Source organism: Notothenia rossii, assembly GCF_949606895.1.
Source record: "Notothenia rossii genome assembly, chromosome: 5".
Classification (NCBI taxonomy): domain Eukaryota; kingdom Metazoa; phylum Chordata; class Actinopteri; order Perciformes; family Nototheniidae; genus Notothenia; species Notothenia rossii.
Window position 1 is genome coordinate 43,086,905 of NC_136903.1, and position 24,632 is coordinate 43,111,536.

Here is a 24,632-nt window from a genome sequence, read left to right on the forward strand (position 1 = left end):
CTAAGTTGTATTTATCATCTGAATTTGCCGAAACAAGTTTCATATTCTGAAAGCCAAGACTTTGTTTATTAAACAAAACACCCGAACCCCGAAAAACAATTTTTTTTACGCAAATCCACGTTTATTTTGAAATGAGCCGTTGCGACTTCCGACTGATTTCGATAGAGCGGGTCACATATTAGCTTTTTCCCACTTGATCAGAATAGCGGGAGGAGAAAAGAATGGAGTGACTGAATGACAGCTAGAAAATTAGGCTACGTGGTAATTAAAGCAAAAATGCAAACGACGACTCTTTAGATGTTTAAGAGAAAGGAGAGAGATGAAGAAACTCAGAATGTGCTTAAAATTTGAAAAACAACGCCCACAGATGACACAGGTGATGATGCTTATTTAGCCCAGAGAATGGACATGAACATGGCCATGATGAATATAATAAGTTAGCTAACTAGCAAACTGTATCTCTATATGGGGTGCCCAACCAGTCGATCCCCAGTCGATCTCGAGATGTCTAAAAGTAGAACAACAATATTCAGTTAATGTCCTACAACAGGGGTGGCCAAACTTTTTGGTTCAGGGGCCACAATGATGTATCAATGTGACAGCCGGGCCGGGGGGCATTGTTTGGTTCCGTCTTGATTCATGTCGGGCTGAGGGTTGTTTTAATCTCATTCTCCCGCGCGCGGGGTGACGTCCACGCGCAGCTGCGACGACCAGGGAGGAAGGGACTTTTCGCGGCGCGCGCGGCGTGTGGACAGTGGGGGATAACATAAATAAAAATTGGATCGTTGTATTTTAGACTTTAAGGCTTTTTAAGATCAGCGCGGGAACCCTGGCTCATTTATACCAATATTGGACGGGCCACATTAAACACATCAACGGGGCGCATGTGGCCCGCGGGCCGTAGTTTGGCCACCTCCAGGCCCGGTTCTACGGGGGTGCATAAGGGTCCCAGTTGAATGTTAAGCACCCTCACTTGAAAAAGAGAAGGGAGTGAAAAATATTACATATACAATAATAATAATAATAATAATAATAGTAGTAGTAGTAATATGAAGAAGAAGAAGAAGAATATAGTTGAAAATAAAATAAACTGTAATTGTGTTCAAATATTGTGGTCAAATAACTATAGTTAATAACCCCCCCCCGTCAACGATCGCCGCCGTCTTGGTTAAAAAAAGGTTGGGCACCCCTGCTCTATATAGTCAATGGCTATTTTACTCAGAACACAACATGTACACAGCATACTATTTTAACATTAAATATTTTGCTTTGGTATCTTCTATTTTAATCTGCACATTGTGGCATACATTTTATTTTATTAGTATTTTAATTTATGTAACCAATATTCTGAAAATTCAAAGAAAGACAGAGACTTGTACATTTTTGACTGTCTGCTGAATTTAGTTATACATCTTTATTCTAATTTATAACAGTTGAGGCCCAGAGGGAGGAAGAGGAGACTCAGCCAGAAGAAGTGGCAGCAGGTCCCTCAGAAGCCACCATAGGTGATGCTAGCCCTACTGCATACCCTTCTATATGGAAAGAAGAACAATATGAACAGTTCAAACAGAAAAATGAATGGATGTATGCTCACAATGGAAGGCTAGGCTGTACCCCATGCCATGATGTGAAGGATCTGGGTGTCATGGCCTCCCGTGGTGTTAATATTGCTATTCAGTAGGCTGATGGAAAGATAATCCCAGCTGGTCCATCAAGGGATGTCCAGCTTTCATCACTGCGCAAAAAAATCCGTGAACACAAGAACTCTGCAGCACATAATGAAGCAGTCAAGATTATTCAGACAGCAAATAAAGATATTCTTCTGAACATGAACGCGAGTAGTCAGGAGTCTGTGTTTGAGTCTACTGCCAAGGTATTCATGACAACCTATTATGTGGCCAAGAACAACAAGCCTTTCACAGACTTTGAGATTCTGATTGACCTGCAGCATGCAAATTCTGCTGATTTGGGGCGTGTTTTGCATAGCAAAACTGTCTGTTGACATAATTGAGCATGTGTCATCACAGATGAAAAAGGAACTTCTAAAAAAGATAATAGAGACCAAAAGCAAAATCACAGTATTGGCTGATGAGTCAACCAGTGTTGGGCACAAATCAACACTAATTGTGTTCCTGAAGGCTAGTGTTGATGGAGACATGGAGCCCATTGCCTTTCCGTTGTACCTGGTTGAGCTGGATAGTATGTCTGCTCCTCATATCAAGGAACAGATTATGGGTTGCTTGCTTAAAAATGGCTTTACTGTTGAGTTGCTGAGAGAAATCCTCATTGGATTTTGCAGTGATGGGGCCAGTGTCATGCTGGGAGTGAAGTCAGGTGTTGGGAAGTTGCTCCAGGATGACTTCCCAGGCATCATACTATGGCACTGCCTTAATCACAGACTGGAGCTTGCTGTTGACCAGGCACTGGATGTGACAGGGGGAACAAAGGACTTCCAGGCATTCATGGACAGCCTATATTCATTATATAGCCAGTCACCAAAAAACATGCGGCAGCTGAGTGAATTTGCTCACAACCTGGACATCGCCCTCAGGAGGATTGGAAAAGTGTTCAGTGTTCGCTGGGTAGCTTCTTCATGGAGGGCAGTCTCTGCAGTTTGGTAGTCTTATCCAGTCTTGGCACAACATTTCCGTGAGGCATCAGAGGATGATACAAGGGACAGCAGAGAGAGGGCCAAATTCAAAGGTCTGCTTTCTAAGTTGTGCTGCATCAACTTCCTGAAAAGTCTTGCACTGATGGCAGATGTTCTGACTGAACTTAAGAACTTGTCAGAAATTCTTCAGAACAGGAAGACCACACTCCCAAAGGCCCATGACATCATGACGACGTATGTCAAACGCATAGAAAGTTTCAATTGCTACCCAGGACAACATGCAGTTGATGCCAGTCAGGCAGAGGAAGTGATGGAATTCAAGGGAGAGGATTTAAGAGTTGGCAGGTCTCCCATCATTGACTCTGCTCAGTTCATCCAAGCAGTGGCAGACAATATGAAAGAAAGACTCTTCACAACCACAGCAAACAGAGCACAGGCCAGTGTTGCAGCCAACCGAAAAGAGGCTTATAACAGCCTTATCAATCAAATGGCAGTCCTCAACCCTGACAACTGGGACCATGACAATCCTCGATTTGGAGATAATGAGGTGAGGGCTTTGTGTGATGTCCTACATGTGAACCAACAATAGGCCCATCTTGGATTCACAGAATACAAGGCCAGTGGAGGAAGAAACATTCCCAACAAAATGAAGAAGTTGCTCATGGCAGTGGCACTGTCTCCAAGCAATGCTGACTGTGAACGGGGGTTCAGCACAATGAATAACATCATAACTGAGTATAGGAGCAAACTTACAACAACAAATGCAGCAAATCTCCTCTTCATCAGCTCTGTGGGACCACCATGCAGACAGTGGGATCCACTGCCTTATGTGAAGACCTGGCTGGGCAAAGGAAGAAGAGCAGCCCACTCAACAAGCTGCATGGCTCGCCGGTACACAGAAGAGGAGAGCTACTTCAGCCCTCTGTGGAAAATGTGGAAAAGTGTGTAGTTTACCTCCCTCAACATGCCTTGCTAATGGTCTGTTAAGTTTTGACACAAGTTGTATGCACAATTGAAAATAAATAATTGACTATACATATTGTCAAGTGTTTCTAATTTCTACCCCATAAAGACATTACAAATTTGAAGTTTGTGTTCAGGGATGCATGAAGCTGGGGGCGGGAGGAGAACAATATGAACCAATGAAGGTCGGGGTAGCATTATAGTACCTGCAAGAAATTCAAACCACTTTCACCCCTGATTATTATAATACAACAAGTGAAAATATGTGTAAGTATTGATCCTTTGTGTTGTTTGTGCTGTATTATACGGTCTGTTTCTTTATTGTGGTTAGTGAGAAGTAAAGCTGTGCTATGAAAGTTAGCTTTTGCTACCTTTAGATCCATAACAATGCAAGCTAAGTAGCTTCACACTTAGCTAAATAGCTAGCAGTGAGTGACCGTTCAGACACCAGCGCACACACTCAAACGGACTCTTGTGCCTGACTCTACTATGGGCATAGATATGTCTCGTAATTATTTGTGTGAACATAAAAATAATTTGTGTCTAAATATGTGATTTGTAAATGTAAAACACCATCCACAAATGCATTTAAAAGATTTGCAAACTCACAAATAAATGTGCAAGTGTAAAACGGATCTGCAAATACGCAAAAATATTTTCACAAATAAAAAAAAGATCTGTGAATATCTCTAACATTTACAACTTTCGATCAGGCATTTATGAATCCATTTTGTATTTGTCGAACAAAAATGCGCTTGCGGATCTCAAATCTCTGCTCGTGGATCTCACATTTCTGCTTGTGGATCGTCTTTTTACACACACGGAATTTTGAGACATATTTTCCGCTCGGCTAAAATCTACTCGTGTCACTCGGTTATTTTCGGAAACCACGTCTGTTTTTTTATTATAATGAACAGCGGAACGTTAGATGCATTTTTTTATCATCATCATCATCATCATTATCATCATCATCATGTTATAGTGATACAGTTAGTTTGTGTTAGTTTGGTTCAATACAGAATATATCAAGCACTTTCGTTGATGTTGAAGTGCAGGCTATACGCCACTTTCGGATCCCGGGGGGAGCAGCTTGCAGCCCAGATAAAACTCTTTCTTCATTGTTTGTTGTGTATTCAGTCAAGCGGGTCAAAGTTACAATGTAAAATTGTAAGTACAATGTAAAGTCCTGTGCTCTGCAGGTGCCGGTAAAGAGCAATACAATGACAAAACCTTTCCAAACAAAAAAACTAGTAGGCTAGGTAGGTAGGTAGGTAGGCAGGCAGGCAGATAGGTAGGTACGTAGGCAGACAGACAGATAGACAGGTAGATAGATAGATAGATAGATAGATAGATTGACGGACAGATAGATAGATGGATATCATATATAGATAGATACTTCATTCATCCCAAATTGTGAAATGTGTGGAAACAAGTATAAACACAATAACATTAAATACAAATGAAAGCAATAGACAGGAATATATGGATATACAGTAGAAAGGACACAATGAATATTATAACATTTAATGTAGCCTTACTATGAAGGCTAACCTAAATACGGTACTTTTCTACAGATTACTTTATTACTGCACTGGTAAGGTAAAATTAGGCCGATTAATAAGATGTAACTTTGACCCGCTTGACTGAATACACAACAAACAATGAAGAAAGAGTTTTATCTGGGCTGCTTCGCTGCCAGCTGCTCCCCCGGGACCCGAAAGTGGCGTAGGCCTATAGCCTGTACTTCAACATCAACGAAAGTGCTCGATATATGCTATATTGAACAATAAACACAAACTAACTGTATCACTATAACATGATGATGATGGTGGTGATAAAGAATGCATCTAACGTTCCGCTGTTCATTATAATACAAAAACAGAGCATTAAACAAACCATAATGCTCTTACTTTGAAATCATGCGGAAATGTCGTCATCAGCGGGCCATCACGTAGTTTCCGAAAATAACCGAGTGACACGAGTAGATTTTAGCCGAGACCGGCGGAAAATATGTCTCAAAATTCCGTGTGTGTAAAAAGACGATCCACAAGCAGAAATGTGAGATCCACGAGCAGAGATTTGAGATCCGCAAGCGCATTTTTGGTCGACAAATACAAAATGGATTCACAAATGCCTGATCGAAAGTTGTAAATGTTAAAGAGATATTCACAGATCTTTTTTTTATTTGTGAAAATATTTAGGCAGATCCGTTTTACACTTGAACATTTATTTGTGAGTCTGCAAATCTTTTAAAAGCATTTGTGGATGGTGTTTTACATTTACAAATCCAGGGCTCGACATTAAGGGCTGCCCGATGGCCCGGGGCCATCTAGTATTTAGCTCGGGCAATGAAGCCTCACCTACTGGTTGCCCGATCGGGCAATCTATTATGCCAGTATTATGCAGCTCGCGGATCCAGTAATGAGTGAACCGACAGTAAAACTAAACATATCTATAACTAGTTTAGGTAGTTTGAGAGGTAATTAAAATAGCTACGTGTGATATTCTAACCTGAAGTGTGCGTTTTGTTCCGCTCACCGCTGCATGTGATCATGCAGAGCTGCGTGTCGACTCGTCAGCAGCAGCTGATCTCTCTCTCCCTTCAGATTAGACTTCACTCGCGTTTATGTCCATATCGATCAGATCCAGCTAGTTCTAGCTAATGATATGACTACCTGCTTATTAAAAGACACCTAAACAATAAGTGTTGCGATGCAACCGGGTGAGGCCACAAAGTATAGCGCAGCATTATGCATTTGTTTACATGCCCAACGGAACCCCGAGGCATTACCAACGCACAATCAACCCATACAGCACATCTCTTTCTCCACATTAAGTGTTAGACATTAGAATTGACTATTCTTGTCTGTCACATACTCTTCTTGTCTGACACATAAGTGGCGCAACTGAAGCGGTATTGCGCTAAAGGGAAATTATTTTGACTGGAGAGATTTAGATTTGCCGGCTAACGGGAACTCTGACGTCGCCATTTTGTGTGCTTCGCGGATGCGCTCGGCTCCTCTCGACTGCTGCTCGGAGTCTGCTCGGTCAGCTTCCGGATGAGGAGGCATTCGTTCGACCAACTTACAGTAGATAACATTACAAACATTTTTAACAGGGGCCATAATAGTGTACATAATGTTTATTTTGGCAGTTATAACTGAATGTTATGTTTTCTACTTTTTTACATCTGGGAAGGCATTTGCCTTCATCAGATGGAAAGTGTCTTCACCAACAACTTAAGTATTTCTTATAGCTATGCAGGGCATGCAAGCGAGCAAACACAAACAAGAACAAACAAACAAGTGAAATGAAGAATAACATTTAAATTGTACAATATAATATTGTGGTGGTTCATCTTATAATTCAGTCTAGAGAATGCACCAGACAGCATCTAAGACCTGCAAAAATCTAAATGTTCTAGGGGGAGGCCCCCCAAACCCTTCGTGCCATTTCGTCCGCACGCATTTTTCAGGGCAATCTCTATTGGGCTCAGGGCCATCTGTAAATTAGCTTAGATGGCCCACAGGGCCATCTCCAAAAATCCTTAATGTCATGCACTGAAATCACATATTTACACACAAATTATTTTTATCTTCACACAAATAATTATGAGATATATCTATGCCCATACTCTACCAACAGGCTTTCATGATTCCGTTTAGATATGCAAGTATAAGCCATGATAGCTTATTTTATTAACACACTCATTTGATATGAAAATCAATGGAGGCTGAGTTAACTTTGTAGGAAAACCTACCGTCCATGACTGCCCCTGAGCTGTGTTTTATTTGTTAACTTCATATTTTTCATTTCCTAAAACATTTATGTTCCTCTCATATTAACAGTGTGGATCATTGAGACAGCGTGGTGTCCAGAGTCTTATCCCGTTTCCCACTTTCTCTGAGGGGACAGCACAGAGGGGGGGCATGAAGAGAGACCTGCACCATCTTCCTCCACGCTGGGTGTTGCTGTTACTTATCACTGGCTCAGTATCATTTCATTTGACCAAATGTCTTTACATATACATTTAATAATATATGTTATTATTATCCACCTTTTTGTTTTATGTACTTTTATTTAAAATATTCTTTGAGACTTCATCTTCTGGTTCAAATTTCAATAAATGTAATTTGTATAATCACTCTTTTGTCTTTATTCTACATGAAAATGTTAGAGATTCCATTCAAATATGTCTATGTTTATAAATTATTCAGATCTTCCTCAGGCTAGGAATAGTATGTTGAGTTTTTAATGCTAAATGTATATCATTTTCTCACAGGATATAGAATGAGACAACACAGTTTTGATCCATTGTGTATGAATGCTTCAGCTCTTCAGACCAACAGTGAGATGTGAGCATGTTCCTAATTGTGTTGGTATGCAGCCTAGGTCTGGTCTGTTTAATAAAGCAAATCTGCCACTTTCATATTGGAGAATTTGTTAAATTAAAGCAGTCTTTAATTGTTTGTCCTAAACATAGCAATATATGCTTTTGAAATGTAACATGTCTTTGAAAAAACAACAGTATACAGGTTATATTGTGTATCACCTTTAGCTTGAAAATACATAGATGTGTTTTTTTAATCTATAAATAAATAGACAGACACTTTATCAATCCCAAATTGGGAAATTATTTAACAGCAGCAGTGTGTTCAGGTATTAAAATATTTAAAGTTGGAATAAAGTATAAACTACACAACACAAGTATAATGCACAGCCAGGGCCGGCCCTAGACTTTTGGGGGCCCTAAGCAAGCTTTGGCTTGGGGGCCCCCTCACTCTAGCGCGTTCTCACAACACACAACACGGAACCAACTTTTGTCTTATGATGTTAGCATAAGCACACATATTGTATAAATAAGCATGTAAACACCGTGGACCTAACATCGTCTAAGGGGGTCCTCACCTCCTCTAAGGGGGTCCGGGGGCATGCTCCCCCGGGAAGATTTTTTTTTAAATATTGAATTTAAAAGCATCAATCTGGTGCACTTTGAGAGAAACATTAAGAGATCTATGGATACATATCTCAACACCCATATGAAACAGAACTTTAAACAGATTTTTCTTTATGGATATCTTACAAATCACTTAAACTGTATTCTTGTTTTGTCATATAGTATTTCATAACTCTTTTTCATTTAGTCTCTCTGGCTGTCCATCATATAATGTTCACATAGAAACTAGCTGTCAATAGGAATATCATTCAGAAGAATTATAATTTCTTGCAAAAATCTGTCACAAAAAGAGGTTGCACATTTAAATGCAGGTGTTGTTATGGCAACGTCAGTGGCCAAACAGCCACATTTACTGCTGCAAATACATTCAAACATACTGTTGACATGTAAAGCAGTGGCAACTATGCCACCATTTCAGCTGACTTTTTCTCAGAAATACTGTCACATAACATCCATATATTTCAGTGCTAGGTTGATGCTTAGCTAAGCTAACTGTGAAACACTTTAACTGACAGGACTCCGGATCAAATGTGTACTGTAAGGTAGCTTCTAGCTTCATGTCGAACAGTAAGTCAACATTTCCCAGAGAGCTTTCTTTGAAATCACCAGGTAACGCTAAAAAACATTACACTTAGATTATATGACAAAGTGTTTATTTAATATATCTGGCTAGCTATAGCTACTTGCTAACGGTTTAGCTTACCCCCGCGATTCAAAGTAACGTCAACGTAGCTGTAATTTATGCTTTGCTTACATGTTCGCATAACTTGGAAGTTTACTGACATTTACATACCTTGTTTACCTGGCTCAAGTGGTGGCTCTGGGGTTGTTGTGTGAGCCACCATTTGAGAATTGTCGTATTTTTTAAGAAAATGTTTTCTTATGTCCATCTTCAAAAACTCTGAGTCCGACTAACAGTTTATTTTAAACATTGTCACAGCTCACATGATAGGTACCTGTCAGCCAATAAGACAGATTTTTATTTCCATTCAACTCTCTGGTTGGTCTGGTGTCTTGCCTCTGTTGCATTCACTGAACACGGGAAATTACAATCCTGCCGTCCTCTCTTGTGTCATGATGAGGTTCAGGTAAAGCACGGTTAATGTATTATATTATTGACTCAATAATATAATACATTACTTTGAGAGTAGGCAATCTAGGCATATTAACACAATTAATTAAACATACTTATCACGGCGACGGTGTACTGAGATTTATTTATTTTTTAAATAAAAAATAAAAAGATTTTTATTTATTTTTTGCTAGGGGGCCCCTTAGTGGCTGCGGGGCCCTAAGCGGCCGCTTATGTCGCTTAATGGGTCGGGCCGGCTCTGTGCACAGCAATCCATAAGATAAGTCCGATATGTTAATGAAAACTCCCCTGGAGACACTGACAGTAACGTGGACGAGTGGACTCCGGAGTTTGCTGCATGCGTTGCACTGTATGATCTGTGGTGTAGTGGGCTGTCACTCAAAAACTGAGTAGCCAATGGGGACGCACCCCTGAAAGTCCCGCCTACCTTGGACGTTTATGTCAGAATCTCAAACAAAAAATGAGGGAGCGCAAAAGAGAAAGCTGCAGCGAGAGCCAAAGTCTGATCATTGAGAAAGAAGAAAAAAGAACTGCAAACAAAAACCTATGTTAAAACAAAGAAAAAAGACTTATAGTTTACGTGATTACACAAATGATTTGTTTGCAACTTATAGTTTTATTTTTGAAATGTATTTTATTTTGCTTGACTCAGTTTTTTTCTTCTTTTAAACTCATAGTTTTTGCTTTATTCTGAGAAAGTGTTGCTTTATCTTTATGATACAGAACTAATCCCATACAGACCCTTGCGGTACTCCATGACTGACTGTAGTTTGTATTCAGGACTCATCGTTGACAAACTGAGACCATTTTGATAGATATGACTTGAACCAGCTTAGTGCAGTTCCTCTTATACCTATCAAAAGCTCTAATCTTTGGAGTAGTATGTTATGGTCAATAGTGTCAAAGGCAGCACTCAGATCTAACAGAACCAGGATAGAGGCAAGTCTATTATCAGATGCAGAAAGCAGGTCATTTGTGACTTTAAACAGTGCTGTCTCTGTGCTATGATGTTTTCTAAAACCTGACTGGAATTTCTCAAATAAACAATTTGTTTTTTAAAATGCACACAATTGTGAGGCCACTGCTTTCTCAAGGATTTTTGAGAGGAAGGGAATGTTTGATATTGGCCTGTAGTTGGCCATAACCTCAGGATCAAGGTTTGTTTTTACAATAGGTTTAATTACAGCTACTTTAAATGACTGTGGAACATAGCCTGAGAGTAAAGATATATTCATCATATTTAATACAGGTGTAGGAATTAGGGGTGCAATTTCCTTGAACAGCTTAGATGGAACAGGGTCTAAGATACAGGTAGATGCTCGAGGATGAAATAATTGAATTGAGTTGGTTTTGGCCTCTCTGAAGAACCAGCACCTTACCGTGGTAGAGAGGTTTGTGTGCCCTGATGAACCTGGGGGCTGTGTCGTCTGAAACCTTGTGTTCCTGGTAGGGTCTCCCATGGCAAATTGGTCTCAGGCAAGGGGCCAGACTAAGATTGGTTCACAAGACCTCATGAAAGACGACACACGAAGTGAGGATACCCGGCCCGGAGGAAGCCCGGGGTCCCCTTCTGGAGCCAGGCCCAGAAGGAGGACTCGTCGGCGAGCGTCTGGTGGCCGGGCTTGCCACGGAGCCCGGCCGGGCACAGCCCGAAAAGGCGACGTGGGCAACACCTCCGCTTCTCCGTCCCGCGGGCCCACCACCTACGGGAAACAATGATGGGGTCGGGTGCGCTGCCAGAAGGGTGGCAGTGAAGGCAGAGGGTCTCGACGGACCAGACCCGGGCGACAGAAGCTGGCTTTGGGGACGTGGAACGTCACCTCTCTGGGGGGGAAGGAGTCGGAGCTTGTGCGGGAGGTGGAGCGTTACCAGTTGGATCTGGTTGGGCTCACCTCTACGCACAGCGTCGGCTCCGGAACCTTACTTCTGGATAGGGGTTGGACTCTATTCTTCTCCGGAGTTGCTCAAGGTGTGAGGCGCCGGGCGGGTGTGGGGATACTCACAAGTCCCCGGTTGGGTGCTTCGTTGTTGGAGTCTACCCCAGTGGACGAGAGGGTTGCCTCCCTACGCCTGCGGGTTATGGGGGGGAAAACTCTGACTGTTGTGTGTGCTTATGCACCCAACAGCAGTTCAGAGTATACGGCCTTCTTGGAGACCCTGGAAAGAGTCCTGTATGGGGCTCCTGAAGGGGACTTTTTAATCTTGCTGGGAGACTTCAACGCACATGTGGGCAATGATGGAGACACGTGGCCGAGGCAAAGCAGCGGGTGTGGGAGAAGTTCGGAGAAGACATGGAAAAAGACTTTCGGGCGGCACCAAAGTTGTTCTGGAAAACTGTCCGACACCTCAGGAGGGGGAAGCAGGGAACCATCCAAGCTGTGTACAGTAAGGATGAAACGTTGTTGACCTCAACTGATGGAGTGTTAGGGCGGTGGAAGGAGCACTTTGAGGAACTCCTGAACCCGACAACTCCGCCCTCTATGTTAGAGGCAGAGCTGGAGTATGACGGGGGATCGACACCAATCTCCCGGGGGGAGGTCACTGAGGTCGTCAAACAACTTCACAGTGGCAAAGCCCCGGGGGTGGATGAGATCCGCCCAGAAATGCTGAAGGCTCTGGGTGTTGAGGGACTATCATGGTTGACACGTCTCATCAACGTTGCGTGGAAGTCGGAAACAGTACCGAAGGAGTGACAGACCGGGGTGGTGGTTCCCCTTTTTAAAAAGGGGGATCAGAGGGTGTGTGCCAATTACAGAGGCATCACACTACTCAGCCTCCCCGGGAAAGTTTACTCTAAGGTACTCGAAAGGAGGGTCAGGCCGATTGTCGAACCTCAGATTGAGGAGGAACAATGCGGATTCCGTCCTGGTCGTGGAACGACGGGTGAGCTTTTTACTCTCGCAAGGATCCTGGAAGGGGCCTGGGAGTACGCTTATCCAGTCTACATGTGTTTTGTAGACTTGGAGAAGGCGTATGACCGGGTTCCCAGGGAGTCACTGTGGGAGGTGCTGCGGGAGTATGGGGTGAGGGGGTCTCTACTCAGGGCCATCCAATCTCTGTACTCCCAAAGCGAGAGCTGTGTCCGGGTCCTCGGCAGTAAGTCGGACCCATTTCAGGTGAGGGTTGGCCTCCGCCAGGGCTGCGCTTTGTCACCAATCCTGTTTGTAATATACATGGATCGGATTTCGAGGCGTAGTCGTGGGGGAGGGTAGTGCCTTCTTATATTTGTTAAGGTTATCAAGCCAGAGTAACCGAAATTCTTCATGCTTGGTGGAGCGCCATTTCCTTTCAAGTTGCCTTTTCCTCTGCTTTATTATGCGTGTTTCATTGTTATGCCATGGTCTTCTTAGTTTAATTTTCTTAATTTTAAAAGAGCCAATAGAGTCCAGTGTTATTGTTAGCGCCCCTGTAACACTATCAATCATATGATCTATTTGGCGGGGGCGTAAGGTTAGTAAAGGAGTCCTCCCTTGGACTGTGAGATGTTAATGAGCTAAGCACTGATGGAATTGTTTCCACAAATGTTGCTACAACAGAATCTGATAGATTTCTTTCGTAGGCATTCTTATGCAGTGGCTTATAATCTAATAACAGAACACCAAAAGTGAATAAGTAGTGATCAGATAAAACAGGGTTATGAGCACTGACTGATAGATGCACAATTTGAATACTATGTTAGAACAAGGTCGGGGTGTGGTTGAAACATTACATTACATTGCATTTAGCTGACGCTTTTATCCAAAGCGACTTACAATAAGTACATTCGACCAGGAAGATACAAACTTGAAGAAAACAGAATCATATAAGTACATCAGGTTTCATAAAGCTAAAACATTTCAAGTGCTACTCAACTGGCTTTAGATAAGCCAGTCCTTTGTTAGTATATAAGTGCTTTGTTAGTAATTCTATCGCTCGAAGTGGAGTCGAAAGAGATGAGTTTTCAGTCTGCGCCGGAAGATGTGCAAGCTTTCTGCTGTCCTGATGTCAATGGGGAGCTCATTCCACCATTTGAGCCAGGATAGCAAAACAGTGGGTTGGTTCATGTACATTCTGTATAAAACCAATTTATCTAATAATGAGGTAAAAACAATATTGAGGCTATTATTGTCAACGTCAACGTGAATATTAAAGTCACCCACAATAATGACTTTATCGGTTTTAAGGACTAAAATTGATAACAATTCTGAAAATTCAGATATGAATTCAGAATAAGGACACTGTGACAATTAATATTGGCTGAAATGTTTTCCAAGTTGGGTGCAAAAGAGTTATAGTTTAGTTTTGATTTAGTATTTATAAGAAGACTTGAGTCGTAGATGGCTGCGACTCCACCTCCTTGACCAGTGACTCTTGCAACATGAGTATTTATATGACTGGGTGGAGTGGCTTCATTTAGTGTCACACTCTTCATGTCGCAACCAGGTTTCAGTGAGGCAACATAAGTCAATCGGATTGTCTGTTATTAAGTCATTAACTAATGCAGCCTTAGATGACAAAGCTCTGATGTTTAACAGTCCACAATTAATTGTCTTGTTTTGTTGCATTAATGTACTTTTGGTGTTCACTTTTATGAGGTTTTTGTGAAGAATTCCTCTTCTTTGTATTTGCCTCGTTGGCCACTGGGTAGAGCTGGCGAGCAGGATTGGGAGGGTCTGTGGCGGAAAAATAGAGATAATGCGTTCAGGGCATGGTTCAGGGTCAGTGACCGTTGTTGTGACTAGCGCTGGCGTGGCTGTAGGGGACAGCGGACGATAGTAGGGGGCGCCAATCCCCAGGTCAGCAGACTGTCCCGAAGAAGATGGGTTTGATGTTAATAGTCAGGCACGAGGATAGGACAGCACTGTGTGTTGAATATTAGCGGACAACATCTGAGAACCTGCTCTGTTTCGATGTACGCCGTCGTTGTTAAAAAGAGACCGGCGATTCCAGAAAAGGTTAAAATTGTCAATAAATTCGACGTTCTGAGCTGTGCAGGTGGAATGCAGCCAGGTGTGAAGACTAAGCAGTCTGCTTAAACGAGCGGTGCCGCGGCCTACAGTGGGTATCGGCCCCGAAATAAAAACAGACATTCCACGGTTCTTTAGGAAGTCAAAAAGGTGGTTAAAATCAGATTTGGTCAACTCACTGTTGACGAGCTGCATCGTTTGTGCCTACGTGGATTATCACTCCGTTGATGGATAACGAGAGTGTGGGCAGTAAATCCTGGAACTTTTTCTGAATGTCGGATGTCATGGCACCGGGGAAACAGTGTGTTGATGCATTAAAAAAAACGCACATTCCTGGCTATGGAATCGCCGATAATCAAGGTTGAGGGGGAGAAGAGCGGCCGTGGGAGTGTAGACTGGAAGGGGTCTGCTTTGTTTTCCTGTGCTCGGCTGGCGAATCCTCCGAGCCGGAGATGGAGGATGAGATGGAGGGGGGACGGCAACACAAGAAGGAGATGCTTCCAGGTGTGGCAAGACCACAGCGGCATCCGACGGATGAGCAGGAGCCTCATCAGGGAGAACAGCAAAACGGTTCGATGTCTCCAGACGAGGCCAGGGTGTCGCTGCAGCAGAGCAGTTCCTTCCGCCACGAACTACCTCGGACCAGGATGGCTGCACCACACAGTGGGACCGATTTGGTGTGGAAGTAAGAGTTGGGGCCTTGGGTCTGGCTCCCGTTCCCGTTCGAGCCCAGTCAGTACATGGGTGCGCAGGGGCCACCGCCGGAGGAATGACATCGCACGGTTCCACGGCTCCAACAGCAGTAGCGACACCTGATTCGGTCACGTTGGATAGTCTATCCTCCACAGCTACCGGGCTCTTCGTCTTTGGATCAGGAACAGCACCAGCATTGGTTGTTGACAGCCATGAAAGTGTATCCGCAGAGTCCGAGGCCGCGGCCTGTGACAGCCGGGAGGACGGTGACAGGACAACAGACGCCTGCATCTGTGAGATGTGTATGGCTGTCGATCATTTTTCCTTTTTCCCGTTCTTCTTTCTCCAGCCTGTGAATGTTACCCTCCAGTCGTGAGTACGCAATACGACAGTTCTCACACACAACCATGCTTGTAACTGCGAGCGTCTTTACTACATCTATTTTTAAGACCTAAAACAAATGCTCCACACAGATGGTGAGCACATTAATAGGCTTTCCCACCATTCCATAATAATGTGTGTCCTGTCTCAAACTAATCTATGTGTAAGATAATTTCAAATGTACAAATATTTACTCTCATATTAAGTGTTACCATATGTATTAACACCTTTTCCCGTGGAGTATCTAGCTCAATTGTTAGAGGCTCAGGAAATTGGAATGTAACTAACTCTAATGCACAGTATTTGTACATGTGTGTCTAAACTAGGAAAACTGTTTCTACTAAGTTAGGAAGTGGCATAAAGTTTTAAAAGATAAGATATGACCAAGTTTTGCACTCTAAAACAGATAAAAACATATATTAATAATCATAATCATAGAATGCTACAATGATTAATATCTAAAGTAATGTTAAAACGAGCTTAACACATTAGGTTTAAACGGTTTGCTCTGGAGCATATTTCTGTGATCCAGCTGGGGCCCAGCTCACATCGTCATGTGTGTGTTCAGTGTGTGTTTCTCTGTGTGTGTTCAGTGAGTGTTTCTCTGTGTGTGTTCAGAGTGTTTCTCTGTGTGTGTTCAGTATGTGTCTGTCTGTGTGTTTCTCTGTGTGTGTTCAGAGTGTGTCTGTCTGTGTGTTTCTCTGTGTGTGTTCAGTGTGTGTTTCTCTGTGTGTGTTCAGAGTGTGTTTCTCTGTGTGTGTTCAGTGTGTGTTTCTCTGTGTGTGTTCAGTGTGTGTCTGTCTGTGTTTTTCTCTTTGTGTGTTCAGAGTGTGTTTCTCTGTGTGTGTTCAGTGTGTGTCTGTCCGTGTGTTTCTCTGTGTGTGTTCAGTGTGTGTCTGTCTGTGTGTTTCTCTTTGTGTGTTCAGTGTGTTTCTGTCTCTGTGTTTCTCTGTGTGTGTTCAGTGTGTGTTTCTCTGTGTGTGTTCAGTGTGTGTTTCTCCATGTGTTTACCAAAGCGGTCCTTCTCCTTGCTGCGTGGCTGACAGTAGACCACCATGTCCGACATCTCCATGGCGACCTCCGCCTTCTTCTCTACCTCCTCCTGCTGTCTGATCTGAGATTGGACAAAACAATGACATTTCCTGTTGGCACAGTGGGGCTGACAGACCATCAGTCTGTGGTTACACGGTATCTAGTATATTTCAATCATATGCTGTCTGAAGATGTCGTATGAACTAATGCTACACACTCTCTGCTGAGCAACGTAGAGAGATGCTATATTATATTATTATATGTTAATATTTTCTGATATACTCTGAGATCCTCACCTCCTGCTCCCTGTTGTACTGCTTGTTCATCTCTCTCTGGGTGATGTCCCAGGCCACCTGGTACCACTCGAACAGCTCCTCCAGAGAGCTGGCTGACAGGTCGAACTGCAAGCTGTCCTGGTCCACGTCCTGCAGCGTCAGCACGTTGGACTTCCCGTTCTTACCGTTCCTCACTGGAGACAAGGGGGGGAGTGGGGGGGGGGGGCTCATTGAGGGAGGGCAGATGCATCGCTCCCACACTGAAAAACTGAGATGTTGACTTTAATTAAATGTATCATTAGGTCATTAGGTTACTTTAAATAATGTTACATTTAAATAAAAAAATATTAGGTTAAATGTAATATTATTACTTTTAACTAACCTAATACAGTTATGTGAAATCTGTTGACATATTACATTTAATTAAAGTAAATGTTTCTATTTTTCGGTGTGCATATTTTAATAGATAATGCATATTCAAATCCCATTGTTAAAATGGGATTTAGTCAGAGGTGGTCAGTCAAATCTTGCACTTGAGTAAAAGTAATAGTCCCAGAGTGTAGGAATACTCTGTTACAGTAAAAGTCCTGCATTCAAAATGTTTCTCAAGTAAAAGTAGAAAAGTATTATCATCAAAATATAGTGAAAGTAGCGATAGTAAAAGTAGTCATTGTGCAGATTGGTCCATTTCAGAATAATAGATATGATATGTTTTATAATGATTGATCATGAAAGTGTTCTCAAAGCTGGTAAAGGTGCAGCTAGTTTGAATGACTTTGTATACTGCAGGGTAGCTTGTGGATTTACTCCAGGTGGAACTAAAGTCTGATTTAACTTCACTTGATTATATTTCGCATCATTCATCCACATCTGTAAAGTAACTAAAAGGTATTAAATACATGTAGTGGAGGAAAAGTACACAATTTACCTGAAAAGTCTCTGAAATGGTTCATTAGTACAGTACTTTGGTAAACGTACTTAGTTACTTTACACCACTGGATTTAGTTGATTTGTTCATATTAAACCACAAGGAAGCCACATTAGTGATTGCAACACATGCAGCACTCCAAGTACAAAGTGCTAATTCAAAATGGCTGACTCTTTCTCCCAAATGTGATGATATCAATAGGCACGTTCACACTAGGGATGCCAGTGATTATTCGATTATTCGAATATTCGTTACAGTCTCCATAATCGAATATTATCTTTAAAAATCGATTTTATTTATATATTTTTTTATTATTATTTATGTTTTTTTTTTTCTGTCTTAGTTTCAACCAAAATATAGACTAATGCTAATAATAGTAATAGTATTAATAATTGTAAATGGCCATTGGTCACACCACCAGTTTGTTTTACTGTAAACTTGGAGGAAGCCTGCGTGCAGAGCAGACCGCTGCTGCAGCACGCTACACACCGACCCCGCCCCCCCCACCTCTCCCTCACACGTGTGACTAAAGATGAACAAAGCGGCAGGTAAAAATAGTTCCTCCTCGTGGAACTACTTCGAAATTACAAGTCCAAAGGAAGTTAAATGCAAGCTCTACGAAAAGACGTTGGTCTATCACAGCTCAACCTCAACAATGCGTTCGCATTTGAGTGCGAAGCACGCCAAAGAGGTTACAGAGAAAGACTCTGCACTGCTGCGCATAGCGCATCTCCAAATAAAGGCAATGGCAGGCACTTTAGAAAATAACAAAAAATAAACGACAAATAGACCAACATCAACATGATGAATCGATTATTATTCGCCAGGGCTGCCGAATAATCGATTTTGATCATGGTCATTTTCTGGCAACCCTAGTTCACACCAGAGTACTTTTCCCCGTACTTTAATTTTGTTCCCCGTACACTTATGTTGCGTTCACACCAAAAAGAGTACTTAGTGCCGGGAACTTTTACCCCCATGTTTAGTGCCTGCTAGAGAGGTAGGACTATCCTGGGGAGAAAAAAGTACCAATTTTGGGCGAATTGCAAACCACGCCCCGTAAAACTCTGAAAAGTTTTGTGAAGCCGCCATTGTATTTGCTGGCATTAGCATTATTAGCATTGGCATTAGCCCCACGCACCAACGGAGAGAGAATAACTTATGGCAACACAAAAGAAAACATGGGAGCAGTGGAGATGAGGAGGTGTCGGGGTTCTGGCGATTTACTCGGAAGGCTTCAGTAGAAGCTGCTGGGAGTCCGAGCAGCTTCTACTGAAGCCAGTCCCCAACTCCAACTCCTCAACTCCGGGGACTTCCGGCCGGGGACTTCGGATCGCAGTATACACTGTGAAGAAGTGACGTCAGCGGCTTCATTTGCGTAATCTTCCCTCAGGGAACTTATTCCGGTGTGAACGCGATCTGTAATTAGTGCAATGGGGGTACTAAGTGCCGGGGCACTAAGTGCCGGCACTTAGTACAGCAAAGTACTTCGTGTGAAAGCGACTCGAACTGCAATATGGGGATCAAATCTTCACAACTTGTTGATGTAAAACATCTGTAAGTACCCCTAAACTAAGGCTCCGGCCACACGAGGATGCATACGGCTAAACGCATGGGATTAACGCAAACGCAAAAAAGCTTCCGTCCACACGCAATGTTCACCGGATAGTGTCTGTCCACTAGAGATGTTAAGATTCACCGATTCGCATCGGTGCACCGGCATAAACGTTCAAGATGCGAGTGCACCGGTTGAAAGAGTGCACATCGGCTACAGTTTGGGTTGAACCGGGTTGAACTCGCGATGCATCGATTGCGTAGCGTCTTTGTATCGGTAAAAAACCGATTCATTCATATAAAATCCCCTCATCTTGTCAACGCTCAGCAGAGACGATCTTTGATATTTGCTTCGCCACTACGGAGAACGAGTCTCAGTTATCAACACACAAGGAAGTTGAGGAGAAAGAGAAACACAGCGCACCAAAAAATACCTACAAATCAAACGTTTGGCAACACTTGGGATTGTTCAAGAAAGATGGTGTAATAGTCCTTTATGCTATATAGTTGAGCGCAGGTCATGGAGAGTAATAAGGTATCCGTAAAGGTATGAGGTATCTTTATTACTGAACAGGTCTACAGCCATGATACATAGATCTGTCCTAGATGCGGACTTGCATACACACAGTATCACTCCGCAGCCGCACCCCATCAGTAACGTCCTGATGGTATATGTGCGTGGCACTATATACTACAGACGGTCAACTTGAAAAATCACTCGCAACTGGCTCTTCGGACAGCGTCAGTTTCTGTCTCAAGCAGCAGCTGATCCAGTAATGAGTGACCCGGCCGACAGTAAAAAATAAACATATTTATAACTAGTTTAGGTAGTTTGAGAGGTAATTAAAATAGCTACTGTAAGGGTGAAGATCTGATTTGAATTGTGTGTTTTGCTCCGTTCACCGCTGCATGACAGCAGGAGGAGCTGCAGGTGAGCAGAGCTGCAGGTGAGCAGAGCTGCGTGTCTCCGTCCTGTCAGATTAGACTTCACTCGCGTTTATGTCCATATCGAGAGAAAGATAAATAATCTGAATTCAGTGTGCAGTTTACTTTGACGCGGGGGTGAGCAGCAGAGGTGAGGAGAGGCGGGGCTATTGCCTCATCATTATCAGAAAATGATCGTATAGGGCTTACACACGGAGCCGTTGGACCCCCCCAGAGCGTTGCGTATGCTGTTCTATCCACCTTGGGACCCGTTATCGTTTACGCAGTTGTTTACTGTCATATTCGGTCGTCCTCGTGTGGCCGAACGGCAGGCTTGGAATTTCGTCATTTTAGGGGCAAGGCCATTTGGTCTTTGGAGTCACACATTTTTTCAGCGCGCAAAGGCCACATGCCAGGGCACAAAGGCCATTGAGGGTGTGTGTGTGTGTGTGTGTGTGTGTGTGTGTGTGTGTGTGTGTGTGTGTGTGTGTGTGTGTGTGTGTGTGTGTGTGTGTGTGTGTGTGTGTGTGTGTGTGTGTGTGTGTGTGTGTGTGTGTGTGTGTGTGTGTGTGTGTGTAACTCCTCACAACTCTGGTCAGAAACTGGACAAAAGTTAAACATGTACAAACCACAGACTGTCATGGCGAATACAATCGCTGCTTTAATTATGTCTTTAGGACGTTGTTGTGAGTGTGGACGGAGCAGCTACAGGTTAGTTTAGCTTGATTGATCCATTATGAAAACACGCATTTTAAAAGGTTTTGCGCTTGCCGTCTCGTCTACAGACTTGGCAAAGCATTAATTCATGTTTTTTACTAACCGGTTGTAGTTACTTCAGCATCATTTTGAAACGTGTATTAAAATTAAATCACTGTAAAATAGGTTAATTTTGTCGTAGTTGGTTTCCACCACAGTATTTACATTGAAATAAGCCCCGCCCCCTCTCCAGCGCGTCCTGTTTGAATGACAGGAGTAAACACAGCTGACAGCCGCAGTGAAACTCCAGCGGTTAGAGTGATGAGAATATTCGCATCGCGTCCGTTGTGAACACAGCATAATGCAGTTCAAAAAACACTGTTCTGACGCTTTTAAAGCAACTTCGAGATTTTAACAGTGTAAGGGGCACACGGGGCACACAGGCCATGGTGGCCGTAGGACGTACAATTATTTGTGGGGCATAACGGCCAGACCGAGGAGCTACGACGGCCATGATGGCCGTCATGGCCGTCATGGCCACCGTGAAAATCCTACCCTCCCGAACGGTCTATATGACACTAAACAGAAACGACCGTTTTCGTCCTCGTGTGGCCGGGGCCTTAGCCGACACATGCAGCGGCGTCACAGTGAGGTGTTTCTGTTTCTTTCAGGAAAGCTAAAGTGATGAAAGGATGGATTAAAGTAGTGACACAAGAATGTATAAGTGTAACAAACTGGCGGTAATGCAGAAATGATATTTATATAGCATTTTAATCATAGTTTTATCGGTGAATTGACTAGTCTTTGTTTGGAAACAGGGCGTCACCTGCTAGATGATATGGACGTATGCCTGGTGTGTAACCACCTGTAGCTAAACTGGGATTTGTGTATTGAGATGAATGTCATCATTCAATGTGTTTGGCTGGTTAATTCAAAGTGGACTTTTATTTTAATTAATTAATGAAGCAATGTGCCTGCAATAGGCATTGAGGATACATTTTCCAACTTTATTTAATTTTTAGAAGGACATAAAGACTTGTTTGACAAATAAAATGGTAAGATGTATACATGAGTTTAGTTTAATTTACACCAGGTGCAGTAACATTTGTTTTATTTGTCAGGTAGTTAGTTGGCTTATTGTTATTGTTTGTCTTTTTATTTTGTTGGTTTGTAAACCTTGCAAAGCTCTGTGTATGTACTAGGAACAGCACCAGTGTAGTGTAGCGAGGATAGTGAGAACATATGCTTGCAACCACTGGAGTGTGTGAATGTAAAGCATGCACGAGACACTCAATAACTCACAGTGTTGGACGTTGCACTTGGAGATGTCCACCACTCCCTTACACAGTTCCCCCAGTGGGTTGTCTTCCATATCCTGTTTTAATCCACGTCACAAACACACACAGATTATTTTCAGTGTGCAGATGGACCTGGGTTTAAACTGTGAGCTGAACTCTACTCTCACCTGTTCTCTGGTGTCAGGTCTGCTGTTGTTGGATACTTCCTCTACATAGTTAGATGGAAAGAACTGCTGCAGCCTTCTACCTAAATCGCCTTTCCACCTGCAGGGAGTGAAATAAGGAGAAAGTGCAAATGAAAATGCATTACACAGTGGTGTAAAGTTAATTCCTAAAATGTGTCAAAACTCATAACTGACACTGAAAAAACTGAAATATTTACTTTAATTAGAATAATAATGTATTACGTCAACACATTTCACATAACTGTATTAGGTTAGTTCGGCAACCCGCAGCCCCTTGAGCTTAGTATTTGCAGGACTATTTATATTTAATTGCATGGTTGAAAATGTTTGGTATCTTGTATTTTGAGGTGATACTGTGACACATAAATAAAAATCGGTTTTAATTAGATCAACTAAAATATGCGTCACATCCTGCTACGGTCCCGCACCAGCGCCTTTTCTTGCAGGTGAATAACCTGACCCCCGGCTCGATGAGCAAACTATGGATAAATCAAAGAAAAGAAAAGTATCACAGAGGGTTTAATTCTGCGTGGTCAGAGTTATATGCTTTCACAGCAAACAATGCTGGTTTACCTGTATGTTTGATATGTAGAGAGAAGTGGTCATAGGTGCTGCAGCCTTTACGTATTGAGGAACAACGTGGGAGAGGAAGACAGCTGATGATCTTCACCCATAATTCAATCAGTTAACTCCTTTTAGGGTGCAGCTCTATGTTTTATTTATTTTAAAGTGGGCCCATTTTAATTATATTCATTTTCTTTAAATGTGCAGAGGACTACCCAAGTGCTGTTTAATTCATTTTAAAGTAGGCCTGTGTGTATTTTTTTATTCTCCTTATAAGAGTTCTTTGTTTATTAGGTAAACAGTTTTCTATAATGTAATAAATAATAAATGCAAAAAAACTGTAGTTTTTGTCTATGATATAACAATATACAATTTTATAAGCTATCAAGCTATCAAATATGTTTTGCGGCTCCAGACAAAAAAAAAATGGTAGATAAGTGGGCAAAATGGCTCTTTTGGTCCAAAAGGTTGCAGACCTCTAGGTTAGTTGAAAACAATAATATTAAGTTGAACCTAATATTTTTTATTTAAACTTGATATTATTGCTTTCTACTAACCTAGTACAGTTATGTGAAATCTGTTGACATAACACATATTAAATTCAACGTTTCAGTTTTTCCAGTTGACTGGAGTCTTTTTATGGACTCACCATCCATCGCCAGACTTGGACACATTGTGTATCAAAGCTCCTTTACTGAAGCTGAGCTCATCCGTCTTCTTGGCCTGGTAGCTGTACACAGCCCTGACTGTACTCCTAGGCTAAAGGACACAGATACACACAACAAAGAAAGTCTTCATGAAGGAAAAACTGCCCAAATTCAAAGCAGGAAGTGTATGGTGGTGCATACACATTACACACCAGTGAGGGCTCAATCTCGTTGGGTTCCACGTATGTCTTCACATCATACAGGGACGCACAGCCTTTCTCCTGCGTTAGCACACAGAGATGGGTAGCAGTTAAGAGACATACATTGAGCCGGTATTGGCCTTCATTTTACATTATCAGAGCTAAAACAACAACCCCCATGAAGGCAATTTAAGGATGCAATGGTGACTATTTTGGAAGAGAAACAAAATATCTTAAAAACTATGGAATGGATCACCATGACATATGAGCACCACCAGCAAGCAACTCCACAGTTTTGGTTAAGAGTGAAATGTCTCCATACAGTGCATGACATTAAGGATTTTGGGAGATGGCCCTGTGGGCCATCTAAGCTAATTTACAGATGGCCCTGAGCCCAATAGAGATTGCCCTGAAAAATGTACGCGGACGAAATTGCACGAAGATTTTGAGGGGCCTCCCCCTAGAACATTTGGATTTTTGCAGGTCTTACTGTAGATGCTGTCTGGTGCATTCTCTAGACTGAATTATAAGATGAACCACCACAATATTATATTGTACAATTTCAATTTTATTCTTAATTTCACTTGTTTCTTTGTTCTTGTTTGTGTTTTCTCTCTTGCATTCCCTGCATAACTATAATAAATACTTAAGTTGTTGGTCAAGACACTTTCCATCTGATGAAGGC

At 42.4% G+C, this 24,632-nt stretch overlaps 1 protein-coding gene across 4 annotated transcripts in view; it reads right to left on the bottom strand.

Moving 5' to 3' along the window:
* The window catches only part of plcg2 (phospholipase C, gamma 2), a 91,076-nt gene that overhangs the window by 33,034 nt on the left and 33,410 nt on the right, over nt 1-24,632 (bottom strand). For all 4 annotated transcript variants that reach the window (XM_079681175.1, XM_079681174.1, XM_079681176.1 and 1 more), the window contains 6 exons: nt 23,960-24,028; nt 23,750-23,859; nt 22,519-22,615; nt 22,356-22,428; nt 16,973-17,145; nt 16,656-16,758 (listed from right to left, as the gene is read on the bottom strand). In XM_079681175.1, coding sequence (XP_079537301.1) covers nt 16,656-16,758; nt 16,973-17,145; nt 22,356-22,428; nt 22,519-22,615; nt 23,750-23,859; nt 23,960-24,028 — 625 coding nt within the window. The remainder of the gene's footprint in view (nt 1-16,655; nt 16,759-16,972; nt 17,146-22,355; nt 22,429-22,518; nt 22,616-23,749; nt 23,860-23,959; nt 24,029-24,632) is intronic.